Genomic DNA, 27,992 nt, shown 5'->3' with positions numbered 1-27,992 from the left:
GGCTAAGCTAAACTTAGGCGTAACTAATGATATTGTACACCTTCATTTACTAAGAGAGCCATTTTACGAATTCAGAAATTAACATTTCAGATGGTTTCCCAGATTTGTTGCTGAGCGATGGTACACGAGTTTTATCTTGCATATCTGGCACTTTGCTATTTTTTTAAAAATCATTTTCAGTAAGCTTAAAATGCTTTCCAACCAGGGATTTTTTGGACATTTTTTGTCCAGGACTGAGAATCACGAAAGAACGTTATTCCTATTTTATGCGCGAATTTAGGACGCCTTCATAGAGAGCAACACGAGGCTTTCGTTACTGAAATTCAAAAAGTACAATGTGTTTACTGGCAAAATTGTTCGTTAAATGATAATAAAAGTTGGCCACTTTGACATCTAAATTTCTTGTCTTGCAGTAGCAATAACCTTAAAACTCCAACCGAGCACACCTAATCATAGAATGCTTAGTTTCACAATCGAATGCCAATTCAGTGAACCAAGCCTCGAATTTTTCAGCACCACCCTATGGTTCAGTTAAGATGGACTGACAAAAATCTATATTGGTTAAATGGTACTTTAATATTCTGGCAGATCAGTCACGTCATGTTACTTTATGTTGTTCTCTGCGTGGAGCAACATCAGACTCCGACGTGAGTTGCAGCTTGTACTTTAACAAAATGTAAATTTGCGCAATGCCAGGAAAATGGCGATTTAATCATGTCTGGCTTCAAACCGCATAGCTTGTCATTAATTTTAGTTAAAATATACTGTGATAAATTTGGACATGGATTTTTATTCTTATTTTTCATGTATACACAGACATTTCAGAGAATGTAAGGTCATGAAATTTTACCTCATGGAAATGTATTGGTAAAAATGTGTATGAATCCTGACAGTAGTATTTACAGCACTGATGCTGTCTGTAGTGTTGACTCAGATAAAATGGATTGGTAGGGAGGAGAGGAATCAGTGTATAGTTCAGTCCCCAAGTCTCTCTTTACATATTAAATACTAATGAAACATAAAGAGGACATGACGAAATAAAGGCATGGAAGAACAGGGGGTTAAGAAACCATTAATATAAAAAAAAAAGTGATTTACAACATCTAGTTAAAAGCACTGTTAAATGTATTAATGAATGTGTTAAAATGAGTTCATTTTAAAAATGTGAAGTGCACCCATAGCTTTGAGATCTACGAGGGAATTCTACAGTTCTACAATTCTACAATTATATTAAGCTTAGATTTGTTAACATTAAATGACTGAATGACTGAATGTCTGTTTTTTTGCCTGAGTTCTCTTTCTCCATCTGCCTGTATCTGAATTTGTTCCCTGAGCTCTGTATCCTTCAGATTGTTTTTAATAAAGGGTGATTTGTACATACATCCAGCCTCCTTCATGATAGTCTGCTTGCACTGTCAGATTTGGTTGTGTCTTTCCTTGCTTTGGTCAGAGTGTGAACTTTCCTAGTTTGTGAACAATCTGTCTTAAAAACAAAAGGAAGTGAGTGAGTGATGCGGTGGAATGGTTTGTAGGAGAACAGAATCAAAAGAACAGGTAGAGAAAGTATTTTTGACACCTCTGGGTAAGCTGGGAGTACAACTATGTGTATTGATCACATCATTATTACTGTACTTTTGGCTGTGACTTATCATTAGTCATATCATTTAGGCAGAAGAAATGATAGAATAGACAGAAAACACAAACGCCCAGAAAGCAAACAGGACTGATTTACACTGCATCAGTTCCTCCAGCAAAATATTATGGAAAATGAAAAAACAGAGGGCTGAACTTATACCCACCATTATTATTATTATTATTATTATTATTATTATTATTATTCATAAAAACAACAACAACAACAATACAAATGATTTAGTCACTGCTGACCCTATGAACAGCACTAAATGAAGTGTCCAAAACATGCCACTTATAGTCAAATTTCAAAATAAAAATCATCACAAAGCCAAAACACCAGTGAGGCCAGTGGTATCACAGTCGTGCACATAAATCACAAGCTAAGAATCAAATGCATGTGGTGATTAAATCAGTAATAGTTACAGTCCAGGGAAGCCCTGTCTCTTCTCAGTATCTGTGATGTCATGGACTGAGGGAAGTTCTGAATGGATGTGCAGGTGAGTGAGGAAGTTTATGTGCAAACTTAACAGAAAATGGCCAACAGAGGGGGAAAGAGAGAACCAGGCTGTGACAACTCCCTATCAAAACAGATTTTACCATGACAACACAAGAGCTTGTTATATGTAATGGCTACGACTACTGTGGTGACACACTTGGTCATGCTTCTGTTATCTGCAAGTCCTTGTTTTAATATGGCCACCTATAATAAACATATAATTACAGTTAACTAACGGTTTGTTATTAGTGACAGCTTTACTCTGAAGAACTTAATGAGTCTCACATCAGCATAATTTATCATTTAAATGATCAGGTCTCAAATAAACAAACAAAAACACAACTCAAATGGAAAGAAATAGAATGTGAATCCTCATTTAAATACAGCCATTACTCTTTTGCATAGAGGAGCAATAGAAAAGTCAAGCAAAAATGCTACTTGTTCAATCCACTTATCCTGAGTGTGTTCTAAGTGTAGTCCTCTCAGCCACTAGGTGGCACCACATCCCTTTATCCTCTTCATTGTCTCATAAAAGGGCATAAGGTTTACTGAATCAGTGCAAGTTTATTCAAATAAAAAGTATTCCAGTGATAAATATGTGTGCTATCCATATGCCTTAAAGGCCTCTGTATCACTAATCTAATCTACTTTCTGTCAGAAGGTTGTTGCTATGGGGCCTCTCCCCTTTTCAGACCATTAGTAAAATGAGTGCTCAATAAGATTATCTCAGGTTTGCATGAATTCACTGTATGACTGAATAAAATAAGTTCTACCTCATCAGAAACAGTAAGATACCAATACAATGTTTTGTTTTGTTTGCTTTTGTTTTTCAGTGCCCGTATACTCAGAGTAAGTAGTAAATCTCTTAATAGAAAAGCCCTATGGCTTCATTCTCCTAACAAAACGAAGCCATAGAGCTCTTCTATTAGGGGGCTTATTACCTGCTCTGGGTTAACTAACTCTGAGTTTTTGCTAAATCCGCTTTCTGGAATACACCCCTGGATAGAGGGTGCTGTCCGAGGTGCTGAATCCTAACTTTTTTTCTCTCTGGAGTTGTCTTGCTTTTACCAGTAAGGGGATACCTTCACCTCAGGACTGAATGTCTCAATCTCCATGACAGCAATTACGTTGTCTACCACAAGGCCTACTGCAGTTTTATAAAACATGACCACAAGAGGGAGCCTTTATTTAACCTTAATTGGTCTGTTTTCATATTGATGATGACGGTGATGATGATAATTTGCTCCTACAGCTACTTCTGATATTATTGTAGTTTTATTAGCTTAGTCCAGTAATTGTATTCCAGATGAGTACCAGAGTGCTCAATAATAATTATGTATGTTCTGTATATTTATGGATTTACCAATTCGCATTATTAAGTGGCAAGCCCTTATCTAGCCCAAAGAGCTAAAAAAAAAAAAAAATAGTAAATAATCTCTGAATCAGCTAGGGTTTCCTAGGTCTGCACGCTTTGGAGTGGGTTTGGAGAAGCGCCTCAGGTTGGAAACAGGAGCAGGGAACCGTTTGCCTGGTTGAGAGCCTCGTACACACCTCTTCCTCCGGCTGGAACTTGCCATTGAGCCATAAGAACACAGTCTGTCGCTCCTGTTGCATGCTGCAACAAGGGAAACCCACGCTGGCTAAGAGAATATTCACTATTTCTCTAGCTCTCTGGGCCATCTCTTCACTGATTCCCCGTCAAATTTGGCTTTTCTACTTGAAAGATCCTAATATCAAGAAAACCTTAATGAAGTTCAATTTATTGATTAGATGCTTCTTGGGTGTATTAATAGAGTCTGTAATTTATAACAGAGAAAAGAAAAGAAAAGAAAAGAGTAATCTTTTTAAACCAGCTGTGATTTTGATCATGAATATAAGAATGAAAGAGTTAGAGCAGTAAAGGAAAGTAGCAGTAACATGCTAACTGGGATGAGTCTTCTCTATTTTAAGGTGGATAAACAAGTAGTTTTCTCAGTCCACTCACACTGTCTCTGCTCAACTGCACTTTACACATTCCTGCCACTAGAGGTCCTGTCTGTACAAGGAGATGGCATTCAAAGTGTCAAAAAAGTGTTGGTCCAAAAAAACCATCACTGAGCATTTTTCATACTGACTTCTGAACAATGGCCAGAGCTGTAGGACCTCAGTTATTCTTAAAACATAACACTTGTGTGTAATAATGTCAGTAATGTAATAATTGCCTTAATTCTGTGTGTTATAATGTCAGTCTGGCATTGCCTTAATTCTGTGTGCTATAACGTCAGTCTGGCCTTGCCTTAATTCTGTTTGTTATGTCAGTCTAGCTTTGCCTTAATTCTGTGTTTTATAATGTCAGTCTGGCCTTGCCTTAATTCTGTATGTTATAATGTCAGTCTGGCCTTGCCTCAATTCTGTGTGTTATAATGTCAGTCTGGCCTTGCCTTAATTCTGTGTGTAATAATGTCAGTCTGGCCTTGCCTTAATTCTGTGTATAATGATATCAGTACACTGGTGTGTAACACAGTCATTCTGGCCTTAATTCTGTGACTGATCTGCAGTATGTTCTGCACTTTGATGCTGTTCCATTCAAACTAATGGGGCATATAATTTAAGGGATGTCCTATTTTGAAAGACGCTGCTGTGTGAGGAAAATGAGCTGTCTCTAAAATGAGACAGACCAGAGTATTTTATGTATTTATTTATTTTGGATTATGTTTTAATTATGTAGATACTTTCACAACCCAGACTACCGTTAGTTCCCTATGATTTAGTTTTTGAAGGAGTATCTCTTCAGTTTGGATTGAAGTTGCTGTCCAAGGTTCTTCATCCTCCAATATAATCCAGTCGATTCCTTCTTTGACCACTTGGGGGACATATTCACCGCTGGGATCACTGGAAACACATCTTCCTCTCTCAGAGCAGCAATAATATGCTCTACCACTAGGGGCAGTGCTGGGATTACAATAATGGTTGAGATTGGAGTGACTTTTGGAGTCAGTATACCAGGGGTGTCAAACTCCGGTCCTGGAGGGCCAGGGTCCTGCTGATTTTTGTTTTCACCTCTTAGTTACCTGTTGATTTTCACCTTGAAAACAGGTGTGGACACTCTTCAGCCAATCAGAGATTCTATTTAGTTGATCTACAAGAAAAACAGCAGGACCCCGGCCCTCCAGGACCGGAGTTCGACACCCCTGCAGTATACACACTTGTCTTGTCTGTTTTATGAGTGAACATTACAGTAGATATTAGCAGTAGACATGATCTCCTCTCCAGGACTGATCCTACAGGAACAATAGAGAACCTTTTTATATCTTTCTCTCCATCTCTGTTTCTCTGTCCGTCTGTCTGTCTCTCTCTCTCTCTCTCTCTCTCTCTCTCTCTCTCCAAATACATTTCAGAGGGAAAACTCACTGACATTATTATCAGATTCCCAGATATAGCTTTTGAAACTCCATCAGTCACCTTTTGTCTTCATGCCAGAAGTTTCTTTTTCATATTAGACCTGTGTTAAGACCTTCTTGTCTTATCAGATGTTGAGTGTTTCATAGTGCTGGACTTGTTAACCTGGGTCAGGAATGAGTGGATGAAGCTCATTTTGACAAAGCTGTCATTGATCTGCGAGAAAAGACAGTTTAAGCTGACAAACGCATGCACACCCACATATGCACGCGCTCACACACACACACACACACATGCACATAAAGCAGCAGTAAGTGTGAAATGGAAAGTGGGTGCACTGTTTTATTCCTCTATAAGACACTGCAAACAGCTGAAGGGTGTGTGTGTGTGAGAGAGAGAGTGTGTGTTTTACACTCTTTTTTACTGTGTAGTTGTCACTTTCAGGACGAGAGGCACAAACAAAGTGAACAAAGTTGAACACCATTTCAAATGGGAGTTTAGTGTGTCTGACTAAATGCTGACAAACTACATGTTCTGCCAAAACCCTTAAAGAAACAATATATTTTATTCATGATCACAACTAAAATGTTCAAAGAAATGTCTTGTCTCAGACCTCAGATCTTTATCATCTAAAATGATCAACATAAGAGAAAAGCTCACATCTGTGTGATTCAATTTTTCACCCCAATTTTCTGCTCTAAGTTTCTTAGAGGAAGTGAAGTCATTCAGTACTCAAGTGACAATCATTTCTTAAAAAAAAAAAAAAAAAAAAAAATCACCTTTTAGTCTACATGCCAGAAGTTTCTTTTTCATATGAGACTCACCTTGGTCCAGCAGATGTTGAGTGTTTGGATTTCCTCATTCATTCAGTCCTGACCCATCTTAGCAAGTAAAACACTGTCAGTTAAACTGTTAGTTCTTTGTGGGTGGAGCTGATTTTGACTAAACTGTCACTGATCTGATCTGTCAGAAAAGGCAGTTTGTTTGAACTGACAAATACACACACACATACGCAAACACACACACACACACACACACACACACAAACACACAATAAGTGTCAAATAGAAGCTGGTCATACCACACTGTTTGTTTTCTCCATAGGATTTTGCAAACAGCTGCAAAGTGTGTGTGTGTGTGTGTGTGTGTGTGTGTGTGTATGTGTGTGTGTGTGTGTGTGTGTGTGTGTGTGTGTGTGTGTGCATATACATATGCGAATGCGAGTGTGTGTCTGTGTGTGTCCATGTGTGTGTGTAGTGAGCGTGACTGCATATCTTAAGTAGATGTATTAAGCTCTCTTTTTCTGTGTAGTTCTCTTCTCTAGACTGAGAAAGACAAAGTGAAAAAGGTTCAACACCACTGAAAACCACAAACAGTGAAGATGTTATTCTGAGTGTGGAGAGAGACAGAGAGAGAGAAAGAGTCACTAACACAAACCTGAATCAACATTTTCTTCATCGTACAAGTATCAAACAAGCTCTAATGTTTTCATGAGCCTTACTGAGTTTACTGTGTCTGACTAAATGCTGACAAACTACAGTCAAACCTCAACTTTCATGGCTTTAACTTCCGTAATTTGATTATTTGCGAGTTTGCCAATAATAATTAAATGAAAGTTTTGCGGCCTACTGCAGAAAATTGCAGACAGTGCATAGACTAGAAAATGTAAACCAAGCTAAAGAAAAGTTTAGTAAGTCATAAATGCATGAAATGTATATATTATTAATCTACTCTATCATTTACTATCATAAATATATTGTCGCTGGAAACTTTGCATCTCCATATTTCATCTTTTTGTTTTCATAAATCAATGCTATTGTTCACCCTTTACATCTGTCTGTGGGTTTTATTAAACGTTTAACTGATGAAAAGTTTTAAAAAGAGGCCTGAGACAAGCTGTGTGTGTGTGTGTGTGTGTGTGTGTGTGTGTGCGTGTGTCTGTGTGTCTGTGTGTGTGTGTGTGTGTGTGTGTGTGTGTGTGTGTGTGTGTGTGAGTGTGAGTGTGTGTGTGTGTGTGTGAGAGTGTGAGTGTGTGTGTTTGTGTCTGTGAGTGTGTGTGTTTGTGTCTGTGTCTGTGTGTGTGTTTGTGTCTGTGAGTGTGTGTGTTTGTGTCTGTGTCTGTGTGTGTAAGTAAAAGAAGAAGAAGTACCTTATTTGTCACACACACACTGAGCAGTGAGCAGTGAAATGCAGCCTCTGCATTTAACCCATCCTAACACCAGTGTGCACACAGAGTTGGGGCCATGGGTAGCCGCTGGCGATGGTGCCAGGGGACCAACTCCAGGTCTTTTTGCCAATGCCTTGGTTAAGGTCACTGACAGAGTACATGGAGGAAACCCACAGGAAATCTATGCAAACACAGGGAGAACATGCAGACTCCACACAAGGGACCTGGAATGGCCAGAATTCGAATCCAGGGCCATCTTGCTGTGAGGCAACAGTGCTAAGCACTGAGCCACCATGAGGCTGTGTGTGTGTGTGTGTGTGTGTGTGTGTGTGTCTGTGTGATTGCATGTCTTAAGTAGATGTAATAAGTTTTCCTTTTCTGTGTGGCTGTCACCTTTAGACTGAGGAGGACAAACAAAGTGAACAAAGTTCAACACTTTTTTAATCCACAAACACTGAAGATGTTTTTCTAAGTGTGGAGAGAGACAGAGAGAGAAAGACACTGATGTAATTTTCTTCATCATATAGCTGTCAAACTAGCTTTGATGTTTTCATGAACTTTATCCAGTTTAGTGTGCCTCACTAAATGCTGACAAAGTACCTGTTCTTACAAAATCCTTAAAAAAATAGTGTGTTTTATACACTGAACTAAATTATTCAAATTTTATTCAAATTTATCTGAACTAAAATATTCAAAGAAATGTGTACCCTCAGACCATCTTTGAATGTTTTGTTTAGTTATTTAAAATGATCAGTGTAAGAGAGAAGAGAGAAGCTTTCATTTTTATGAATCATTTTTCTAAGTCAACTCTCTGTTTTCAGTTCTTTATAGGAAGGGAAGTCATTCAGTAGTTATGGCAGCAATCAACAACAACAACAACAAAACTTGTGAAACCCCCCACTCTCTAAGAGAAGGGGGTGGAGCTTCAGCTCCCCTTTGTCATACTGTGAATTATGACCAAGCCTTTTGCTGTATGTTATTCATTAACCCTTTCATAATAAAATTCCTAAAACATTCTTATATTATCATACAAATTTTGATTCATGTGTGAGAGGAAATTAATTACAGTAATAGTTCATATAATACTTTGCTTGGACAGTTCAGTCTTCTAGTTGTTTAAATCCAAATAGTGAATACTCAGTGAACCATCTCTATAAAGACAAAGAGAAACTAAAGGAATTCTGATCACAAAGACAAAAGAAAGATTTATCAGAGAAGAGGACAGATGGTTTCTCGTTGAAGGCTGATTTTAGATGATTTGTTTGTTTGTTTGAGAGAGATGTTTTAACATGAGAAGAGGAAGTGAGGAAGGTTTGTACAGTAAAATGTGTTGCTCACACTCTCTGAGAACAGTTCATTGCGTGGACTATACTTATATATGTGACAACTTCAGTTTGGCAGTCAGACGATGGTGCTGAGACCTGCAACACCATGGTAAGAGACACAAGACAGTAACTTTTCCCTCTTAAAGAGCTACTGCAGTTTTAAAAAGCTACATTTAAATGTAATATTAAACCTTGTTCATGCTGAATTATGTAAAAAATGAATTGACTCATGTCTTTGACTTTATTGTACCTGTAGTTGGAGTAATAAGCGATTCAGAAAACCTTTTAGAATAACAAACTATATTTTAAATGTATGTTTCATATAGTATTGAAGACAGCGATGATGGTGTCTAAAAGTGTTTTTGCTTTCTCTAAAGATACTGTAACTCTAACCAGTGACTTCCCCAGCAGAGAAGAAAGTCTGACTGCAGAAAATGAATGCATCAACACTAGAGTGTAATTTTCCCATTGGTCTCTGTGTACTATGTTCTGTGTTTGTGTTTCACCTAGAAAAGTCTTACTGTATAAGATGAATGTATGTGAAATGGATCAGAGAGACTATGTAACTGTGCTTAAGAGCTCTGTGTACAATGACCATACAGTTAACACATCAAGACAAAAAAAAAGTTTTCTTCTTTTTCTTCCGCCTCCTGATTGGCTCTCAGGTTCTCAGCTCAGTGACCTACACACAATATGACTCTGAGATCCTTAGACAAACCCACATGTTACAGCTCCAACAAAGTTTTCATTAACCTTAATATCAAAACCTTACTCAACCGTGAATGTTGTTTATTTCAATTCACTTCTCCAGACACTTTGCTCACACCACATTTATTTAGACACAAATGACTCTGTTCTAATATATCATTATGCATCATATTTGATGATGATGATGATGATGATGATGATGATGATGATGACGATGATGTGTGTTCAATGTACTGACGCTTTTGTTATGTAAAAAAATATCATAATGATGTGTGTTATGTGTTTCAGGTGTTTATGGACAGAACTGGGGTGTGACATATAATCCTGATAGTATCTGTGTCCTGAAGGGTTCATCAGTAACCATGTCCTGCTCCTACACATATCCCAATGATAATACAGTTAAAAGAACTTTCTGGACAAAAGGTGATGGTTCTGACCCGCCTAATTTGTCTGAAGACTCAGGTTATAAAGGCAGGGTTCATTACCTTGGAGATAAACAGTCAAACTGTGCCATGCAACTGATTAATGTGACTCAGACAGATTCAAAGAGGTATCGATTCAGATTTACTACAGATAAGAACAGGTGGCTTGGTCAACCTGGAGTTCAACTGTCAGTTACAGGTACGTTTTCACACAGAAAATCTCCTGTTTTATATAAAAAGTCCATCAGTTGTAATCACACTGAGTGTACTGAGAGACCAAACTGACAGGTATCTCTCATTATCCATTGGATGGTATGACTGAATCTGAGATCTTCTCTTTTCTCTCTTGTTTTCAGACCTACAGGTGGAGACTCCAGAGAGAGTGAAGGAAGGTGATACAGTCACTCTGAAATGTAGAACCACCTGTACTCTGAGTAACACACCAACCTTCATCTGGTATAAAAATGGACATGTTTTAACAAGGAAACACATGAAGAACAATGAACTCTCTTTCCAGTCAGTCAGCTCTGAGGATAGAGGCAGTTATGTGTGTGCTGTACAAGGTCATGAGAATCTTCCCTCTCCTGCTGTCACTCTCACTGTCATATGTGAGTAGAAAATCAATTTATGAAATGTTTACTGTGACTTCTTTCATAGACATGAAAAATACCAAAAAGATGTATGTGCCTATATTCTTCTTCTGCTTTTTCTTCTTCTTCTTCTTTACTTTTCCAACTGTCTCATTTAGATCCTCCAAAGAAGACCACAGTGTCAGTCAGTCCCTCTGGTGAAATAGTGGAGGGCAGTTCAGTGACTCTGACCTGCAGCAGTGATGCTAATCCACCACAGATAAACTACACCTGGTATAAAGAGAGTCTAACCTCACCTGTAGAATATGGACAGAGTTACATCATCAACAACATTCAGTCCAGTAACAGTGGACTGTACTACTGTGAGGCCCAGAATAAACACGGCTCTCAGAAAACCACTGCTGTACCAATCACACTGAAAGGTACGGAAACTGTCATAGATGTTGTCATATGAAATCTGTCTTAACTAGAGCTATGATGAAGTGATTTGGACTTTGTTTTCTCAGGAGACTACAACACTGTCATTTATACAGTTACTGGGATCACAGTGTGCGGAGGAACTCTACTTCTCATTGGTTTAATGTGGATGAGGTCAGTCAACATGTGGAAACCATTGTATGTTTTAAATTCTAATTACCAGCGACTAAAACTCCAACTTTTGCGTATGTTGTGGAATCAAGAACCAAAAATATTTTAGCTCTTGATTCATCTTTTGTTTAACAAATACATCTTTTGTTTAACAATAGGAAGAAGAGAAGAGGGAGCAATCCAACAGAACAAAGTTCAAAACAGGCAACTTTTATATTTTTGTGTTAAATAACATTTATCTTTGAGAAATGTTTTGTATCTCAAAATGTCAGGGAGAGATTTAACCTTCTCTTCAGTTATTACCAAAAGTACTGTTACAATGCACTGCTATAGTGATTTGGTTTGGTCACATCGAGGTCAGTGTTCTATGTAATGTGTGGCTCTACAAGCAAGAGTCACTGTTATGGATTTCAGTGTAAATGACTTTTAAATAACAGTAAAAGACATGGTATCAGTATTCAAACCATAAATAATAAAAGTCTTATTGAAACATACGAATCTAAATAAACTACATCTAATCTGATTGCATTTTGCTGCGGGAAGTTATTTTTCTTGTTTCTCTTTGTCACTGTAGCTGTATGTTTGTCTGAAAGAGGTCCGAGCAGTCGGTCGTCGTTTTGCAGTGTGTGTAGTCTGCAGTCCTGAAATGTAGGACCTTTTGGTGATATGGTAGCAGTTGGAAATCTTGTCGAGTTTCTGATGAAGAACCTTAAAACATACTAATACTTACATTTCTACCACTCATTGGAAGGGCCTTAAAAACTGTTGCTCAGGTGTAGTTTTCTTATTGATTTTTTATTTAAAGAAGAACTTTAAACTAAAATGTACTGAAGGTTAATTTTGTATCATTCTTATTTGTGTGGAGCTTTGTTGCTGTTCATGTAAAATTTCTCTTTCATTTCTGAGTTGATTCCATTTTCTTTCAGCCCAACAGTAATACAATCTGAAGCATGGCCCAAACACCAGTGAACAATTGTTTAATAGGGTGAACCGTTACACGTCTGGTGGAAACTAAATATACCTTAGCGCTTCTTTCAACAACATTTTGTGGTAAATTAGAACAAGATCTCCTCACAGTATGGAGGTTAATATTATTGATCTTCACAGCGATGAACAGTATTTCAAATTTTACAATTACAACAAGAAGCTAACTCTCAGAACGCAGTGCACTTTGTGTCTGTTACAAAAGGACAGCTGTTGTAAGTGATTGAGAATTAATTGACGCTGTCTCGGTTACCCCCCACCCCTCCCCACTTTTTCAGCTTTTCATCCGTGAGTTTCTCCATGACAAACACACAGTCTCCTTTGCCACACCATTCACATAAAGACTCTCTATTCTTCTTAGAGTTGAGTGAGAGTTCAGCTTCTCCTGTCTCACCCTGTGCCACTGTCTTGTTTTCTATTGGAGGCCACTGTTTGGTGAAAACACTAGGGATGATTACCTTCTAGCCGTCCCTGATCAACCCCTGCATCAGCACAGGCCCAGAAAGTCATGATTTCTCCTGTTTGGTTAAGGAGCTTTACAACGGGCCACTGAGCAGAGTACAGGGGAGGAACATTTTATATCTTTGTGTTGAGTTATTGCTACTTCATCAACTGATATGAAACTCAAGCAGTGCAGGAAACCACTGTTAATGTTAGTAACAAATTAAGACAGGAGCTGGAACCATGTGCTCAGTGCTGTTTGATTGCTCCTCTGATGTTAAGTAAAGAGAGAAAGTAACGTGAAGTTTGTGCTGGGTTTTGGGATGTATTAGTGAGTTTGTTAAAACTGTACTGAAAGAGCTAACACTGAGAGGTGATTTACCTGTTTTTGTTTTTTTGTTGTTGTTGTTTTTGTCACCCAGAATTTTTTAACAAAAAATTTTCAAGTTATCCTCTCCATACTCCAGTGTAGTGGCCTTTCAACGTTTTCCATTTTCCAAGTTAAGGTTGTGGAATGAATGAGCAGGTAGTTGTTTCAAACACACTTTCGAGTCCCTGTTTAGATAAAATAAAATGCATTCATTGGCACAAAAAATATCGACCAAAAATACTTGATAATTCCAATAATACATAAAGGAAAATGAAAATGAACTGAAATTGAAACATGAACATAAATGAAGTGAATCAAAAGTGATCAAGAAATTGTATGCAACCACCATCACTCAATCCGCCATTTACCAAACAAAGTTCCAATTCAAATCTGCCAGGTTCTCCCCTTGATGAGTTTTTTTAAGTTTATACTTAAACCTAAGTCTAAACTATCATCTTGAATGTCATTTTACCACTTTAGCACATAGATGCACAGATGCATATTCAAAGGCATAAATAATGTTAACATTCAGACATATTTACATGACAAAGGTCATTAATTCACGTAATGGCTATAACATCCAGAATGAACAATTATCTAGATTCAGTTATCTAGATCTTGTATAAATATTCCTTTTTTTGCTTTACAAATGTGTCTTTCAGGACAGTCTGTGTAATGATGTCCCTTTACAAGGCTTCAGTGATGGCACCTCATCACATGACCCAGACAGAGCCAATCAGGATGACCATCAGTATGCCAACATTGCTTTACCAAAAACTAAACCTTCTGTCTCTAGCATGTTTAACAAAGATCTATATGCTAATGTACAGAGAGATGGTGACAATGTGAAAGAAAACACACAGGAAGACAACATTGACTATGCTACTGTTCATTTTCACCATCCTGCTCCAGCCAAGACGTGAGTCACACCCAGTTATACTTATTTTATACATTTTTAATTTTGAAGAAAGAAAGAAACCAACATTCCGACGACAGGGAATCAGAGTCTTAATACCATGACTATTAATCAGTCAAACATGTCTGTACAGCAAGGACTCATACATAAAAATATCCTGTCTACTGGCCTATGTCGTTGATGAGACTATTTGGCACCATGGATTCTAAGGCCTGTTGGTTAGTGCAGCCTGACTGTTCATTAATACTAAAAAATGCTTAAAAAGTCATAATAATGTCATTTGTGACTTAGTAATGAATTATTGTCTTCTCCAGTGTAGTTTAGAAGGTTCATGATCATTATTAAATTTTCATTTACAGTGGATTGTCTGTATACATGATTATTATTAAACTCATAGTTTAGTGTGAGTTGTCTTTATCAACGATTGTTATTGACCTGGTAATTTAGTGTGGATTGTTTAAATAGAAATTGTTATTAAAGTTTAATCTATTGTAAAGTGTCTATAATAATTATTCATATTAAACTCATAATTCAGAGTGAATTGTCTATATAATTTGATTATTAAACCCTATATTTGGTATGAATTACTTTTATTATCTTTATTATGATCAAACTAATAATTTACTTCTTAAACTAATAATTTAGTATGACTTGTCTATGTAAGTGATTATTAAACATACTAAAAGATTAAGTGTGAATTGTTTATATAATGATTCCTGTTAAACCGATAGTTTAGTGTGAATTGTCTATATTATGATTATTAAACTCCTAATTTATTGTGAACTGTGGTATTTCCTCTCTGCAGGACTCCTGTCCAACCTGGTGAAGATCAGTCAGTGATCTATAGTTCTATTCTGAAGAAAACATAAGAACATCTATAATGGTCGCTTCAGCTTTGTAGTGAAATCGTACAGGACCCTAAAGACATAATTTTCATTGGACCTTGTCCACAAGAGGAGGAACTTGGTCATGTGACCCCTGTAGGAATGCGATCACAGAAGTAAATCTGAAAAAAAAAAACCCAAAAAAAGAAAAACCCCAAAACAAACAAACAAACAAACAAACAAACAAACAAACAAACAAAAAAACCCTGAAGGTTATTCAGCATCTAGATCTTTTTTTTTCAGCCTTCAGACTGTATCCATAGAAACCTGGGATCCTTTGCTGGAGTCAAATCAAGGATCCCAGATGGAATCTACCACATTCCTTAGCTGAGGACAGGAAAACAGTTTCTCACAAGATCCCAATTGGAGATCAGTGGAGATCCTTAATGGAGTTTACAACTAATTTGGAGCTCTGCTATAGGGCTTCCCAATTTTGCTTGGATTTCAATCAAGTGATTCCAGTCGCTGATTAAGCCTACTCTGGATGTTCAAAATGTCCAGTGGACCTGAATGATCAAATCGATCTTGGAATGTTATCACTGGATCCCTATTTTCAATCCAACAACATTTCTTTCAACTGTCAGTGCCAAATTCCTGAGCTAAAGCCAAGAAATCTCTGTTGGAAACCATGTCATATGTTGATATTGTACATAATATTTGAGCCATCTGCTGGCAGAATTGTGAAATTGCTTGTTGCTGAATGGACCTTCACTGTTTAAATTTTAAAGAGTGAGTGTGATCACACCAGGTTATTTAACCAGCTTTAACAGCCTGTCTCATCTTGTGACCATGTTCAGACATGCAAAAAAAAAAAAAGATCCTTCAAAATGCTTACATGATTTTTTTTTTATATATAAGTAATGCATTTTTTATAGCGCAATAATGCACATGCACGCACAAACACACACACACACACACACACACACACACACACACACACTTAAAATAAATCTAAGGGTAGCAGACTTTTGAAAAGTATAATTGTTTTAAGATGATGATGATCCTATGGTAACGTTGATGGTAGAATGTGGAAAAGACTCGGACGTCTTCTTGGCCGAGCAGGTTTCAAGGTAAACTGTCTCAATAAGAATCCCTTCTGGGAACTCTGAAGTGAACTAGATGACACTTCCTGGATTTCCTTTGCTTATTTATTTTGTAGAGTACATAAAGAATCTAGTGGGGTCTGCTATATATCTCTCTATGGAGTAAGAGAGAGTGTTATGGGGTTAATTTTCAGTCAAGTGGATTATAGACTCACTCATTTCTGCTACCATATTGACCTTCATAACAGAAGGGAGCGAATGTACAGTATTGGCTTTGTTGATTATACCTTGTATAAAGAATAATGAATAAAATCTTTTTGATCACAGCTGAAGTTGCTGAATATCGTTATTACACATGAACTCCACTACAGGGAGCTCTGGTCACTCACCTAATGGAGTGCTGCCAGCTAAAAACCTCACAATGTCAGTAAGCCCAAAGGAAAAAAACAACATGTTTTTGTTCAGTTTAATCTTCAAATAAACCTTTAACTTATCAGTATCAGTAGATGTCGGTATAATAGTTAAAGGGTTTAAAGAACTTAAATAAACTGAAAGATAATCGAAAGTATTGCATGTATTTGTGTATTTGTGTGTGTGTATGTGTGTGTGCACGCATGTGCGGGTTTCCTCTGTCTCTGGTCTTTCTTTCTTGTCTTTGGAATAAGACAGGGCTGGTTTCCCATCTCTTTTCATAAAAAAATAAATACATTATTTCTGATACTGTTGAAAATCGTCTTGAACATTTGAACTGAAAAGGAGTTGAATCTGTGTAACTTCTGTGAATATCAGAGTTCAGATAATGAGTGTCTGTTTAGAGAATTACGTGATGGGTTCTAACTGTAACTGTGGCTTTAGTGTATTATGCTCTCAGACTGAATGTACACATCCAAAAAAGGGTTTCCTGTTCTCACCCTGTCCTTGGCTCTCAGAGAACGTCTCATTGGTTAATGGGTTTAAGTTCATTATGCTACATTCAACAGCACAAACGAGGAAGTGATATCAGCACCGCAGATAGACAGACAGATTTCAATACACACCAGAGCAACATTCCCCTGAGCACATGCAGTAACTGTCCAGTTAAAATTAGCCTTAGTCTTTTACATTTCTGCCAAACCAGCAGTTTACTTCTGCACTCAGTTAAATCATTGCTGAATATTTTCATTTTCTGAATTTGTGTCTTGGACCATAAACCAAGAGACTCTCATGTCTTCCTGGTTCTCAACATGAGTGTTTACCCTTTCTCTCTGTTCGACAGGCAGCGGAGTCCTTCAGCGGTCAGTTAAAACAGTGGTTCTGAAAGTGGGGTCCCTGACCCATAGCCAGGGGGTCCGCGAAATAATTTGCTATCAATTATAAAATTATGCTGAATCTTTAAAAAATGCATATCTACAGATGGGGACCATTTGCACCAATAAAACAAGCAGACTGCATCTATTATTCTGCACCCATGTTAAATTTGGGTCAAAAGAAACTCTGATATGATTTTGACACATCACATCAGTCTGTTAGGTCTGAGGTATTTAGGCTGAAAAGTTTTGGAATACAAACAGATCCAATGACATCTAAGGGTACTAATGTTAATAAGTATATGCTTAATCTGTGTTGTGATTATGAGGGGGCCCTTGGAAAAATTTCTCCCGTGTAGGTGGTCTCTGGCCCCAAAAAAGTTTGAGAACCCCTAAGTTAACAGATTTACCATGACACAAATCACCTCTATCAATGTGTCACGCCCTGTCTCTTTTGTTCTTGTGTTTTGTTGTTTCTTCCCCCTCTGGTGGTCAATTTGGGTTCTCTTGTGCACCTGGGTTTTGGTTCAGTCCTGTTGGTCCCTTTAGTTTAGTCTCCTTTTGGTTTAGCCCCATTAAGTTCTGCTCAGTTGTCTTTAGTTCATTAAGCCTCATTTAGTTTGGTATAAATACTCCTTGGTTTTCCTGTCTCTTTGTCTTGTGTTGTTTGCTGTTCTGTGGAGAGTGTCTGTTCTGTTTGCCAGTTCCTCAGTTTGTAAGTTTTTGTAATCTTATTTGACTTGAAAATTAGAACGTAACTTACCACTCGAAAATTAGAACGTAAATGGCGCCAAACTAAATTGGTAGTATTCCAGTTAGCATGGAAGGAGAGCCTCCTGAGCTATAGAAAAGCTCTTAGTGCCGCTAGATCAATGTATCTCTCCACCCTAATAGAAGACAACAAAAATAATCCTAGATTTTTATTTAATATCGTATCAAAACTAACTGGGAATAAAAGCACCTCGGAAACAGGCACACCATCAATGTTCAGTGGCGACGCATTTATGAATTTTTTCAATAGCAAAATTGAAAATATCAGGCAAACAATCCAGGCTATAAATTTTAAACCAGATAATTTGATCACTAACACTGTAGATAACAATATAACTAGGCCTATATCAGATCAGCGATTAGAATGTTTTACTCCACTTCAGGCGACCGAATTGACCTCACTAATTTCTTCATCAAAATCACCAACTTGTGTACTAGATCCCTTACCTACACGTTTCCTTAAGCAGATACTGCCAGTAGTCATCGAACCGCTTTTAAAAATAATCAATTCGTCCCTTAGTACTGGCTATGTACCTAAATCTTTTAAACTAGCAGTTATCAAACCCCTAATTAAAAAACCTGACCTTGACCCCTGTTCATTGTCCAACTACAGGCCAATATCTAACCTCCCCTTTATTTCCAAGATCCTAGAAAGGGTTGTAGCACAGCAGTTATGCTCATACTTACATAAGAATAACATCCATGAACTGTATCAGTCAGGATTTAGGCCTCATCACAGCACAGAGACAGCACTGGTTAAAGTTGCAAATGACCTCTTACTGGCCTCTGATCAGGGTTGTGTCTCCTTGCTTGTGCTACTTGACCTCAGTGCAGCCTTTGACACCATTGATCATACCATTCTCCTTGATAGACTAGAAAATGTTGTTGGAGTTAAGGGAACAGCCCTCTTATGGCTTAGGTCCTACTTAACTGATCATTATCAGTTTGTTGATGTAAATGGTGAGTCCTCTGCACATACTGAGGTAAAGTTCGGAGTCCCGCAAGGTTCTGTTTTAGGCCCACTGCTTTTCTCTTTATATATGCTACCTCTAGGTAATGTTATTCGTAAACACGGTATTAGCTTCCACTGCTATGCTGATGACACACAGTTGTATGTCTCAGCGAAGCCAGACGAGAGACACCAACTTAACAAAATTGAGGAATGTCTAAAGGATATTAGGCACTGGATGCTTACGAATTTCCTCTCACTCAACACTGAAAAAACAGAAGTACTTGTACTAGGATCACATGCAGCTAGGACTAAGCTTTCCGACCACATAGTTACTCTGGATGGCCTTTCTCTTTCATCAGGTGCGGCAGTAAAAGATCTTGGTGTAATTATTGACTCCAGTCTTTCATTTGAAGCTCATGTAGATAATATTACCAGGATAGCCTTCTTTCATCTTAGAAATATTAACAAGATAAGAAATGCATTGTCATTTCAAGATGCTGAAAAATTGGTTCATGCTTTCATTACCTCTAGATTAGACTACTGTAATGCCTTACTGTCTGGATGCTCTATTAGGTGTATAAATAAGCTACAGTTAGTTCAGAATGCAGCGGCCAGAGTTCTTACTAGAACCAAAAAATATGATCACATCACCCCTATCTTATCCACACTGCACTGGCTCCCAGTCAAATCTCGTATTGATTATAAAATCTTACTATTAACATATAGAGCATTAAATGGTCTTGCGCCACAGTACCTGCGCGAACTCCTGGTCTTTTATGATCCACCACGCCTACTTAGATCAAAAGGTGCAGGCTATTTGTTGGTACCTCGAGTTATGATGGCTACAGCAGGGGGCAGAGCCTTCTCTTACAGAGCCCCACAGTTATGGAACAGCCTCCCAATTAATGTTCGAGACTCAGACACAGTCTCTATGTTTAAGTCAAGGCTGAAAACTTATCTGTTTAGCCAAGCCTTTTGCTAATAGCTCTTTACTAGGCAAAGGAGCAGATCTGGAGGGTTCTCGGGCATAGATTGTTTGGTGAACTGGGATGTTTGGATGCTGTCGCCCCCCCACTTTAACATGTTCACTCAGGTTTGTTGACTGTGGAGTGGGTGGCCACCTTGTGTCCCAGAGTGCCATCATGTCCATATTACCTTCTAGCTCTCCCTTTTAGCTATGCTGTACTAGTTAGTCTTGCTGGAGTCCCTGCCTGCACTCGGCACACGATGTATATTTACCTTAACCATTATGTGGAAATGAACATCTAACAATGTGCCTCTCTCTCTCGCTCTCTCTCTCTCTCTCTCTCTCTCTCTCTCTCTCTCTCTCTCTCTCTCTCTCTCTGTCGAGCCACACATGCTACTCCTGAGACACCAGTGATCCTGACTCCTCCCGCCCTCTGGACTGATCCATCCTGGTGTTATCATCTTCCATCCCCCGTCAGCCTCCTGTCTACATCACCATCCCCTTTGTTCATGCCCCAATTTACTTTCAGCTGTAACTGCCCACGTGGTCGGCACCTATTGCACACCTGTCTGACTAAGGAGGGGTCTCCTCTCTCTGTGGTCCTCCTCAAGATTTCTCCCATTTTCCCATTTCCCTCTTGGGTTTTTGGGGAGTTTTTTCTTGCCCGCAATGAGGATTAAGTCAGGGGGTGCCGTCATATTTTGATTACACTGTTGTGGCCTGTAAAGCCCTTTGAGACTGTAAACTGTGATATTGGGCTCTAAATAAACTTGAACTTGAACTTGAACTTGAACTTGAACTTGAATAAAGCGATCTGCACAGGATCCACCCTCTTCAACCAAGCCTGACACAATACTTGTGAAATGTGCTGCCCCAGAGAAAAGCAGGAAGTTGAAGTTCCTCTTTGTTGTTTTTCCGTACAGTATATGATCATGGCTTTTGGTGTGTGTGTATGCAATAAAATGTCCATGTTATGTTTCATATTCATGATTAATCTGTCAGACAAAACTAGCAACAGGAATAGATAATGAACCGTTGCATGTAAACATTTAAGTCATTAACATTCAAGTTTTTGAAATTCAGCAATGTTAATAGTCAATTAACCGTTATTTGTGATGCAATAGTAGCTTCAATGAAATGAAAAGCCACTAAAAAGGAAAGAGAAAGTCTGATTTGAGATAAGGAAGTAAAATGTTTAGCAATGCCATTTTTAAACGTGTCAACCACTTTCTCAGTGAACCTCACTGAGCACAGACTCTTATCCTTGGTTAGTTTGATTTTGGCTCTTGACTTTAGCAAAACCTGCAACTTCATGGTAAGAGACACGCACGCGCACACACACACACACACACACACACATCGGTATTTCAACATATCATATTCATTAAAAAGAAAAGAATGAAAAAAAGAAAGTGAGAGAAAATGGCATTAAGTTCTGTAAGTTAAACTTCAGAACAGTTTTCAGTCAGAAATGCTTCATTTCTTTTTAGTGAACATTGTGTAAATGTAGCTGTAGTACTAAGCGATCGAGGAGAAATTGTGACTAAGAAAACACTTAGAAAAATGCACTGTTATTGAATTGTATGTGTCTGGTGATTCTGAAGACTTTGGTAAAGGAATCAGAGAACTGATGGGTATTTCTATGGTGTTATGAATAATAAAGAGATATTAAATATTGTCACAGGGTGCATTCAGATCGTCTTATCATCTTTCTCTGCTCTATCTACTTATTCAGGGTAAGTCTGTGCATTTTATACACTTTATTTATTGACAGCTACACTGAATTACACACATAAACATACACACACACACACACACACACACACACACACAAACCTAAGCTAAATCACTCTAATTTCATTAAACTAGTCTGACTAAAGTCAGCGACTCTGTGAGTAGTTTAGACTTTCCGGTGTTAGAGTGTGATAGTAACCCAGGCTTCAGTGTGCTATGACCTCAAAGCCACTATGTATGCTCACAAAAGGACTTCCTGCTCCTGGGCTCCCTCTGATTGGCTCTTCTATTTTTGTCTGTTTCTCAGCAGTTCTTCAGTCTCTTGCCATTGGATGTGAGTGAAAAAGAATTTCATCAGTAAAAGGCATTAGAGTTTCTTTTAATGAATCTGCAATTTAAAATGACAAACAGCTTCATGCATTTCACCCTACAGATGAAATGTGAAAGATAAATCTGAAAGAAACTGTGTGTTTGTTACACACTGGTTCTCTCTGCCTGCCTCTGCTGGTCATGTTTATGTTAGGCTTTCTTCATCCCTTCCTGGTTTTTCTTGGTTCAGTTAATTATTCAGTCATGGCCTACACTTGGTTTTGGTTAATCGAGCCTGGGCTGCAGTCGAATAGTCTTTTTTGCTTAGGAAGGTTCCTAACTAAAATGACCTGGAAGTATCTTAGTGGCAGTCACGATAAGAGCTGGTTGAATTCTCTGAATGCTAAGGAAAGGTGCTTCAATGTTTCCTTTCTTGTCTCCTTTAGCATAAGGTACACTGCACCATCCTTTACGAAAGGAGAGGAGACAATGCCATCCCACAATTCCTTGCGGCTGCAACATTTAAAGCGATGCACCATTCAGCCGTTCACAAAAAAAAAAAGATCAACGTGATGATATGTACAGTAGTAGATTTGTAAGCCTAACATGTAATGCCTATATTGCATAAATTTAAGAATTATTTTCATAAGTCATACTAATTGGGATTCATGTTGATAAATATGAATGGACGGGGGGGGGGTGAGTGTGAGCAGGTCGAAGTATCTAAGATACACTTTCAGTAGTCCATCTTCGGAATGCTGTAGCTTCACTATGACTGACCCAAGTCAATAACATTTGCAGTTGCATAATTACGTAGCCTAGTGTAAGTGCAGTCGGTTTTTTCTTAACACAGCGGTTGTCTTTCCCTAAGTCCTTATGAATTCTCCTTCCCATCTTTCCCTGACCTCATGACGTTTTCCATCGAGGTCAAGGAAAAGTGGTTAGAAAAAGACATAGGTCATTTACATTTACATATTTTTGACAGTTTGATTGCAGCCCTGGTTTGCTCTCTGGGGAAATATCCCCTAGTCTTCCTTAGTTTCGTTTGTGAAGTTGTTGGGTTGTCTGACATAGTCTGAAGTACTTAATGAATAAGTCTGAGAGTTATGTTGAGATCTTGTCCTGTTCTGGTTATGTGTGTCTCCTGCACCTGCTTTCTGCCACCTGCCCTTTGTTAAATAAACACTTTCAATTTGCACATCCATCCAGTCTCTCTACCAACTGGTGACAGTGAAAATACATTATACAGCTACCAGGATTTATGTTTTTGTATCGCTTTGTATGCTTTTACTGCATTGGTCAGATCCTCCAAAGAAGTTGTCAGTGTCCGTGAGTCCCTCTGGTGAAACAATGGAGGGCAGTTCAGTGACTCTGACCTGCACTTTTGATGCTAACCCACCAGTGGAGGAGTACAGCTGGTTTAAGATAGATGGAAATATTGTCTTGACAAAAGGAAATGAACAGAACTACAGGATCAACAAGATCAGCTCTGAGGACAGTGGAGAATATAAGTGCAAGTCCAGCAATCAACATGGATATCAATATTCAGATAGTGTATATTTGAATGTTTTATGTAAGTAAGATATGATTACACTCTTGAATAATGTCTGTATTTTTTTTCGCTACCTCAGTTTTTCTTTTATTCATTGTATTGTTTACATTACATTATTTTTGAGTACATCGTAACAAAAACAGTAGACTTCATGTGGATAAACGTGTTCCTACATCTTGACCTTGACCCTAAACATAACCCTAAGGGCAATGGTTATTGTTATGTTGACTATGACAATAACAATAACCCTATCATGAATCCTGACCCAAATGCAAAAAAGAATCTTGACCCAGGCCCTAACCCTGACCATTTCCCTACCAATAACTCTACAGACTTTATTTACACAAGTTTTACATCCTAAGGATACTTATTACATAATCACGGACAACAACAACAAAGTGGTTATTTTAGACTTTCCTATGTAGATTGTTATTGTAGTTTGTTTCTCAACTTGATGTTATTATAACGTCTCTCCCATTCAGATGCTCCAAAGAAGACCACAGTATCAGTCAGTCCCTCTGGGAAAATAGTGGAAGGCAGTTCAGTGACTCTGACCTGCAGTAGTGATGCTAATCCACCACAGATAAACTACACCTGGTATAAAGAGAATGTAACTTCACCTGTAGGATATGGACAGAGTTACATCATCAACAACATTCAGTCCAATAACAGTGGATTGTACTACTGTGATGCCCAGAATAAACATGGCTCTCAGAAAACCACTGCTGTACCAATCACACTGAAAGGTATGGAAATTGTCATAGATGTTGTCATATGAAATCTGTCTTAACTAGAGCTATGATGATGTGATTTGATCTTTGTTTTCTCAGGAGACTACAACACTGTCATTTATACAGTCATTGGGATCACAGTGTGTGGAGGAACTCTACTTCTCATTGGTTTAATGTGGATGAGGTCAGTCAACATGTGGGAATTTTACATTCAAAATCTCAGTGATTAATATTCTAACAGGTCTACCTCTGAGTATGTCTGTAAGGAACTGAGGAAGAAGAAACCCCAACATTGTTTACAAAAATATTATCGCCTCATGTCTTCATTTATTTGTGTATTAACAGAAAGAAGAAAAGGGAGGGCAATTCTGCAGAATTAAGTTCAAAACAGGCATGTATTGTTCTTGTTTTATTATTATTATTATTATTATTATTATTATTATTATTACTATTATTATTATTATTGTTGTTGTTGTTGTTGTTGTTATTGTTATTGTTATTGTTGTTGTTGTTTTATTGCTGAATCTCTCAGGATGTTACCTGAAGTACTGTTACAATGCCATGCTATTCTGATTTGGTTTGACAAGTGAATGAGTCACACTTAAGCTTTTCAACAGAAATGAAAATATGAAAATTCATTTGATACATTCAATAAAAATTATAATCAGTAAGCAAGTGCTTACACACTTTGATCCTTTTAGAGGTCAGTCCAGTTCAGGTGCTTTCAGTCCGGAATCGTTCAGAGTAGATATTCTGAGCTCAGTCCGGTTAGGTGCTTTGTTGAGTTTTGGTTGTGGTCTCATGTCCAGCTTTGCACAACATGGAGTTTAAATCTATTGGCATAATCTGTAGCAAATAGCAATGTGTCAGCTGCCATGTTTGAGTGCCCTCTAGACGAACTGGATCAGTACAGCGTGAAGTTAAAGTTAGTAAGGCGGGACATTTTATGTGAGTTACAAAAATAGTGTAGGAGAATTGTCATAAGTGTTATTAAGTAATTATGGCAGAACATAGAACTTTGGGAGCATGTGTTGAACATTGTTCGTTTGTTCTTCTTATGGTAAGTTGAGTGAGAAGGCAGAAATTTTTCGTCTTGTTTTGAGGTGTATGGTTTGATGAATTGGGATGACGGACTTCAGTGCTGCTCTTTCAGTTTTACATTTATTTCTTTTTCTTTTTTTCACCTTTTAACCTGTGAGTCCATGACAAACCCACAGTCTCCTGTTCCAAACCATCCACACAAAGACCCTCTTTTGGAGGAAACTGTTTGGTGGAGGCCATTAGGGATGCAGGGGCTGCCCCTGATCAACCCCTGCATCAGCACAGGCCAAGAGAGTCAAGATCTCTCCTGTTTGGTTAAGGAGCTTTACAATGGGCCACTGAGCAAAGGACAGGGAAGGAGCATTTTATGTCTGTGTGTTTAGTTATTGTCACTAGATCAACTGATATGAAACTCAAGCAGTGCAGGAAACCACTGTTAATGTTAGTAACAAATTAAGACAGGAGCTGGAAACATGTGTTCAGTGCTGTTTGATTGCTCCTCTGATGTTAAGAGTGGAGAGAATTTAACCTGAACTTGGGTTGTGTGAAGTAATAGTGAGTTTGCTAAAGCTGCACTGAAAGTGGTAACACTAAGTGATTTACTTGTTTGTTTTGTTTTGTACCCAGAATTTTTTTTAACAGGGATTTTCAAGTCATCTTCTAAATACTATAGAATGAACAATTATTTAGTTTTTTGTGGTATAAAAACTTTTTTTTTTTAATTTGCTTTATTAATGTGTCTTTCAGGACCATCTGTATAATGATGTACCACTAAGAGGCTTTAGGGATGACACCAAATCACATGACCAAGACACTCAGGATGACCCAGCCAATCAGGATGATAATCTGTATGTCAACGTAACTTTTTCAAAACCTGATTCTTCGTGCTCTGTCTCTAACATTTGTAATGACGATCTGTACGCTAACATCTAGACAATGTCATAAAAACAACACAGGCAGATGACATTCAATGACAGCTTAGAGGTTTCTTCTTTATTTTGTTTCTTTACTTACTCAACAATGCTGTTTACAGTCTGTCTTTTAGATTGAGCCTATTAAAACAGCTGTCATTTACATATAGATTTACATATTTTAACATTTTACTTATGCCTTCATGTTTAAATCTTACCTATATGTTTCTAATTCAATGTTGAGATCAATGTAAGTTATTAACTGAACTACTAACTGAACTTTCTGTAAACTGACTTACAATTAAAAATGTGTCTTTTACTTTCTGTACAGTGTCATTTTTTTTTACTGAAGTCTGCCATATTGAGCGTTTGTTTGAAACATGAAATGAAATTAATGTTAATTCCGGATAATCTATTTTTTTCCAGTGCTTTTCTGTGATTGTCCTTTAGTGATATTGATTTTAGACATGTTTTAGGTTTTTATCAATACAAAAAATTCTGAGATGCTAGCCTTTTTGTTCCATCCCAGACGCCACATCGCTGTTCTTATATTATGTTACACTACAAGGGGTAAAGATGTCCGTTTGTCATTCCTGATGCTGGAAGTTTGTCCATGATGACTAAATCATGTCAAAATCGGGTTGTATTTGTGAAGTCTGAACCCGGTATAAAGCTCAAATTAAAAAGTATAAAACTTTTTGCTAATGGGCTAAATTCATGGTTTACTTGCTAGCATTGGTCACTTTGAAGCCATATCTCTTGCATAAGCAATAACATAGGGCTACCCTATCTTTACTCAGCCTACAACTAATCAAGATTATTTTCAAAGCAATGACCCTACGAGGCGAGTTAAATCCTAGGCTGTAAATCATATTTGTCAACATCAGTAGAACGATCTTTGGGCAATCAGAACTTCTCCAGCAGTGTGTATTATTTTCCTGTCTAAGATTGCTCGCATTTACTGTCAGTCATGTTGTTACCAGACAAATCCAGAGAAGGCTTTGGCCACTGATGCTGTCAACAGAATTCGCCCGCCTCATAGAACTAGAACAATTTGATCACCATGATATCTCACAACCAAAATCAGATATCCTATTCATTTACCCCACTGAGGACGTGGTGAATGATTTAGAAGGCGGAGCTTCATGGAGAACGAAACAAGATTTCGTGGGTAGCCGTGGTCTAAAGGGTAGAGAACCGGGCTTGTGACTGGAGGGTTGTCGGTTTGATTCCCAGACCCAACATCCACAGCTATGTGCCCTTGAGCAAGGCACTTAACCCCAATGCTCCCTGGGCACTCACCAAGGAGGCTGCCCACTGCTCTCACATCTGGTGTGTGTTCACTACTGGTGTGTTGGATGGGTTAAATGCAGAGGACAAATTCACTGTTCACAGTGTGTGTGTGCAATCACTGAAACTTAACTTAAGATTGGATAAAATGTGTTTTCTCCCCTCGCTCTCTGTTACCACACTGTTTAATGGGAGTAGGAAGCAATAGGATTTTGTGATTCACATCAATCCATAAAATATACAGTACGATATACTTCTATATCTCCTATGCTTCTGGTTTGGCTAAATTAAATTTCATGATTTTTCCAAAACTTTCAATTAATTTACTGAATGCCATGACTTCTCCTGGCCTGGAAAATATAATTTTAAGTCCATGGCTTTTCCAGGATATCCATGACTGTGGGAACCGTGCAAACTGAGTGACAAGCCCTGTCACAAAGTTTGGTTGGATGCCCTCACATATGACATGACACTCAAGACTGATCATCCAGCGTCCAAAAG

The 27,992-nt window shown here is 38.0% G+C and overlaps 1 protein-coding gene across 1 annotated transcript; it reads left to right on the top strand.

Annotated features, from left to right (window-relative positions):
- Positions 1 to 8,965: 8,965 nt before the first annotated feature.
- On the top strand, positions 8,966 to 26,223 carry LOC115815891 (B-cell receptor CD22-like). Its single transcript, XM_030778859.1, has 8 exons — positions 8,966 to 8,987; positions 9,998 to 10,330; positions 10,488 to 10,739; positions 10,880 to 11,143; positions 23,270 to 23,539; positions 24,001 to 24,264; positions 25,102 to 25,178; positions 26,038 to 26,223. Exons 1-8 carry the CDS (start codon positions 8,966 to 8,968, stop codon positions 26,221 to 26,223), a joined length of 1,668 nt encoding a protein of 555 aa, XP_030634719.1.
- Positions 26,224 to 27,992: the final 1,769 nt, after the last annotated feature.

The sequence above is a fragment of the Chanos chanos genome, chromosome 7 (assembly GCF_902362185.1).
Source record: "Chanos chanos chromosome 7, fChaCha1.1, whole genome shotgun sequence".
Classification (NCBI taxonomy): Eukaryota; Metazoa; Chordata; class Actinopteri; order Gonorynchiformes; family Chanidae; genus Chanos; species Chanos chanos.
Note: the sequence above shows the minus strand (reverse complement) of the source record. Positions and strands in the feature narration are given on the sequence as shown.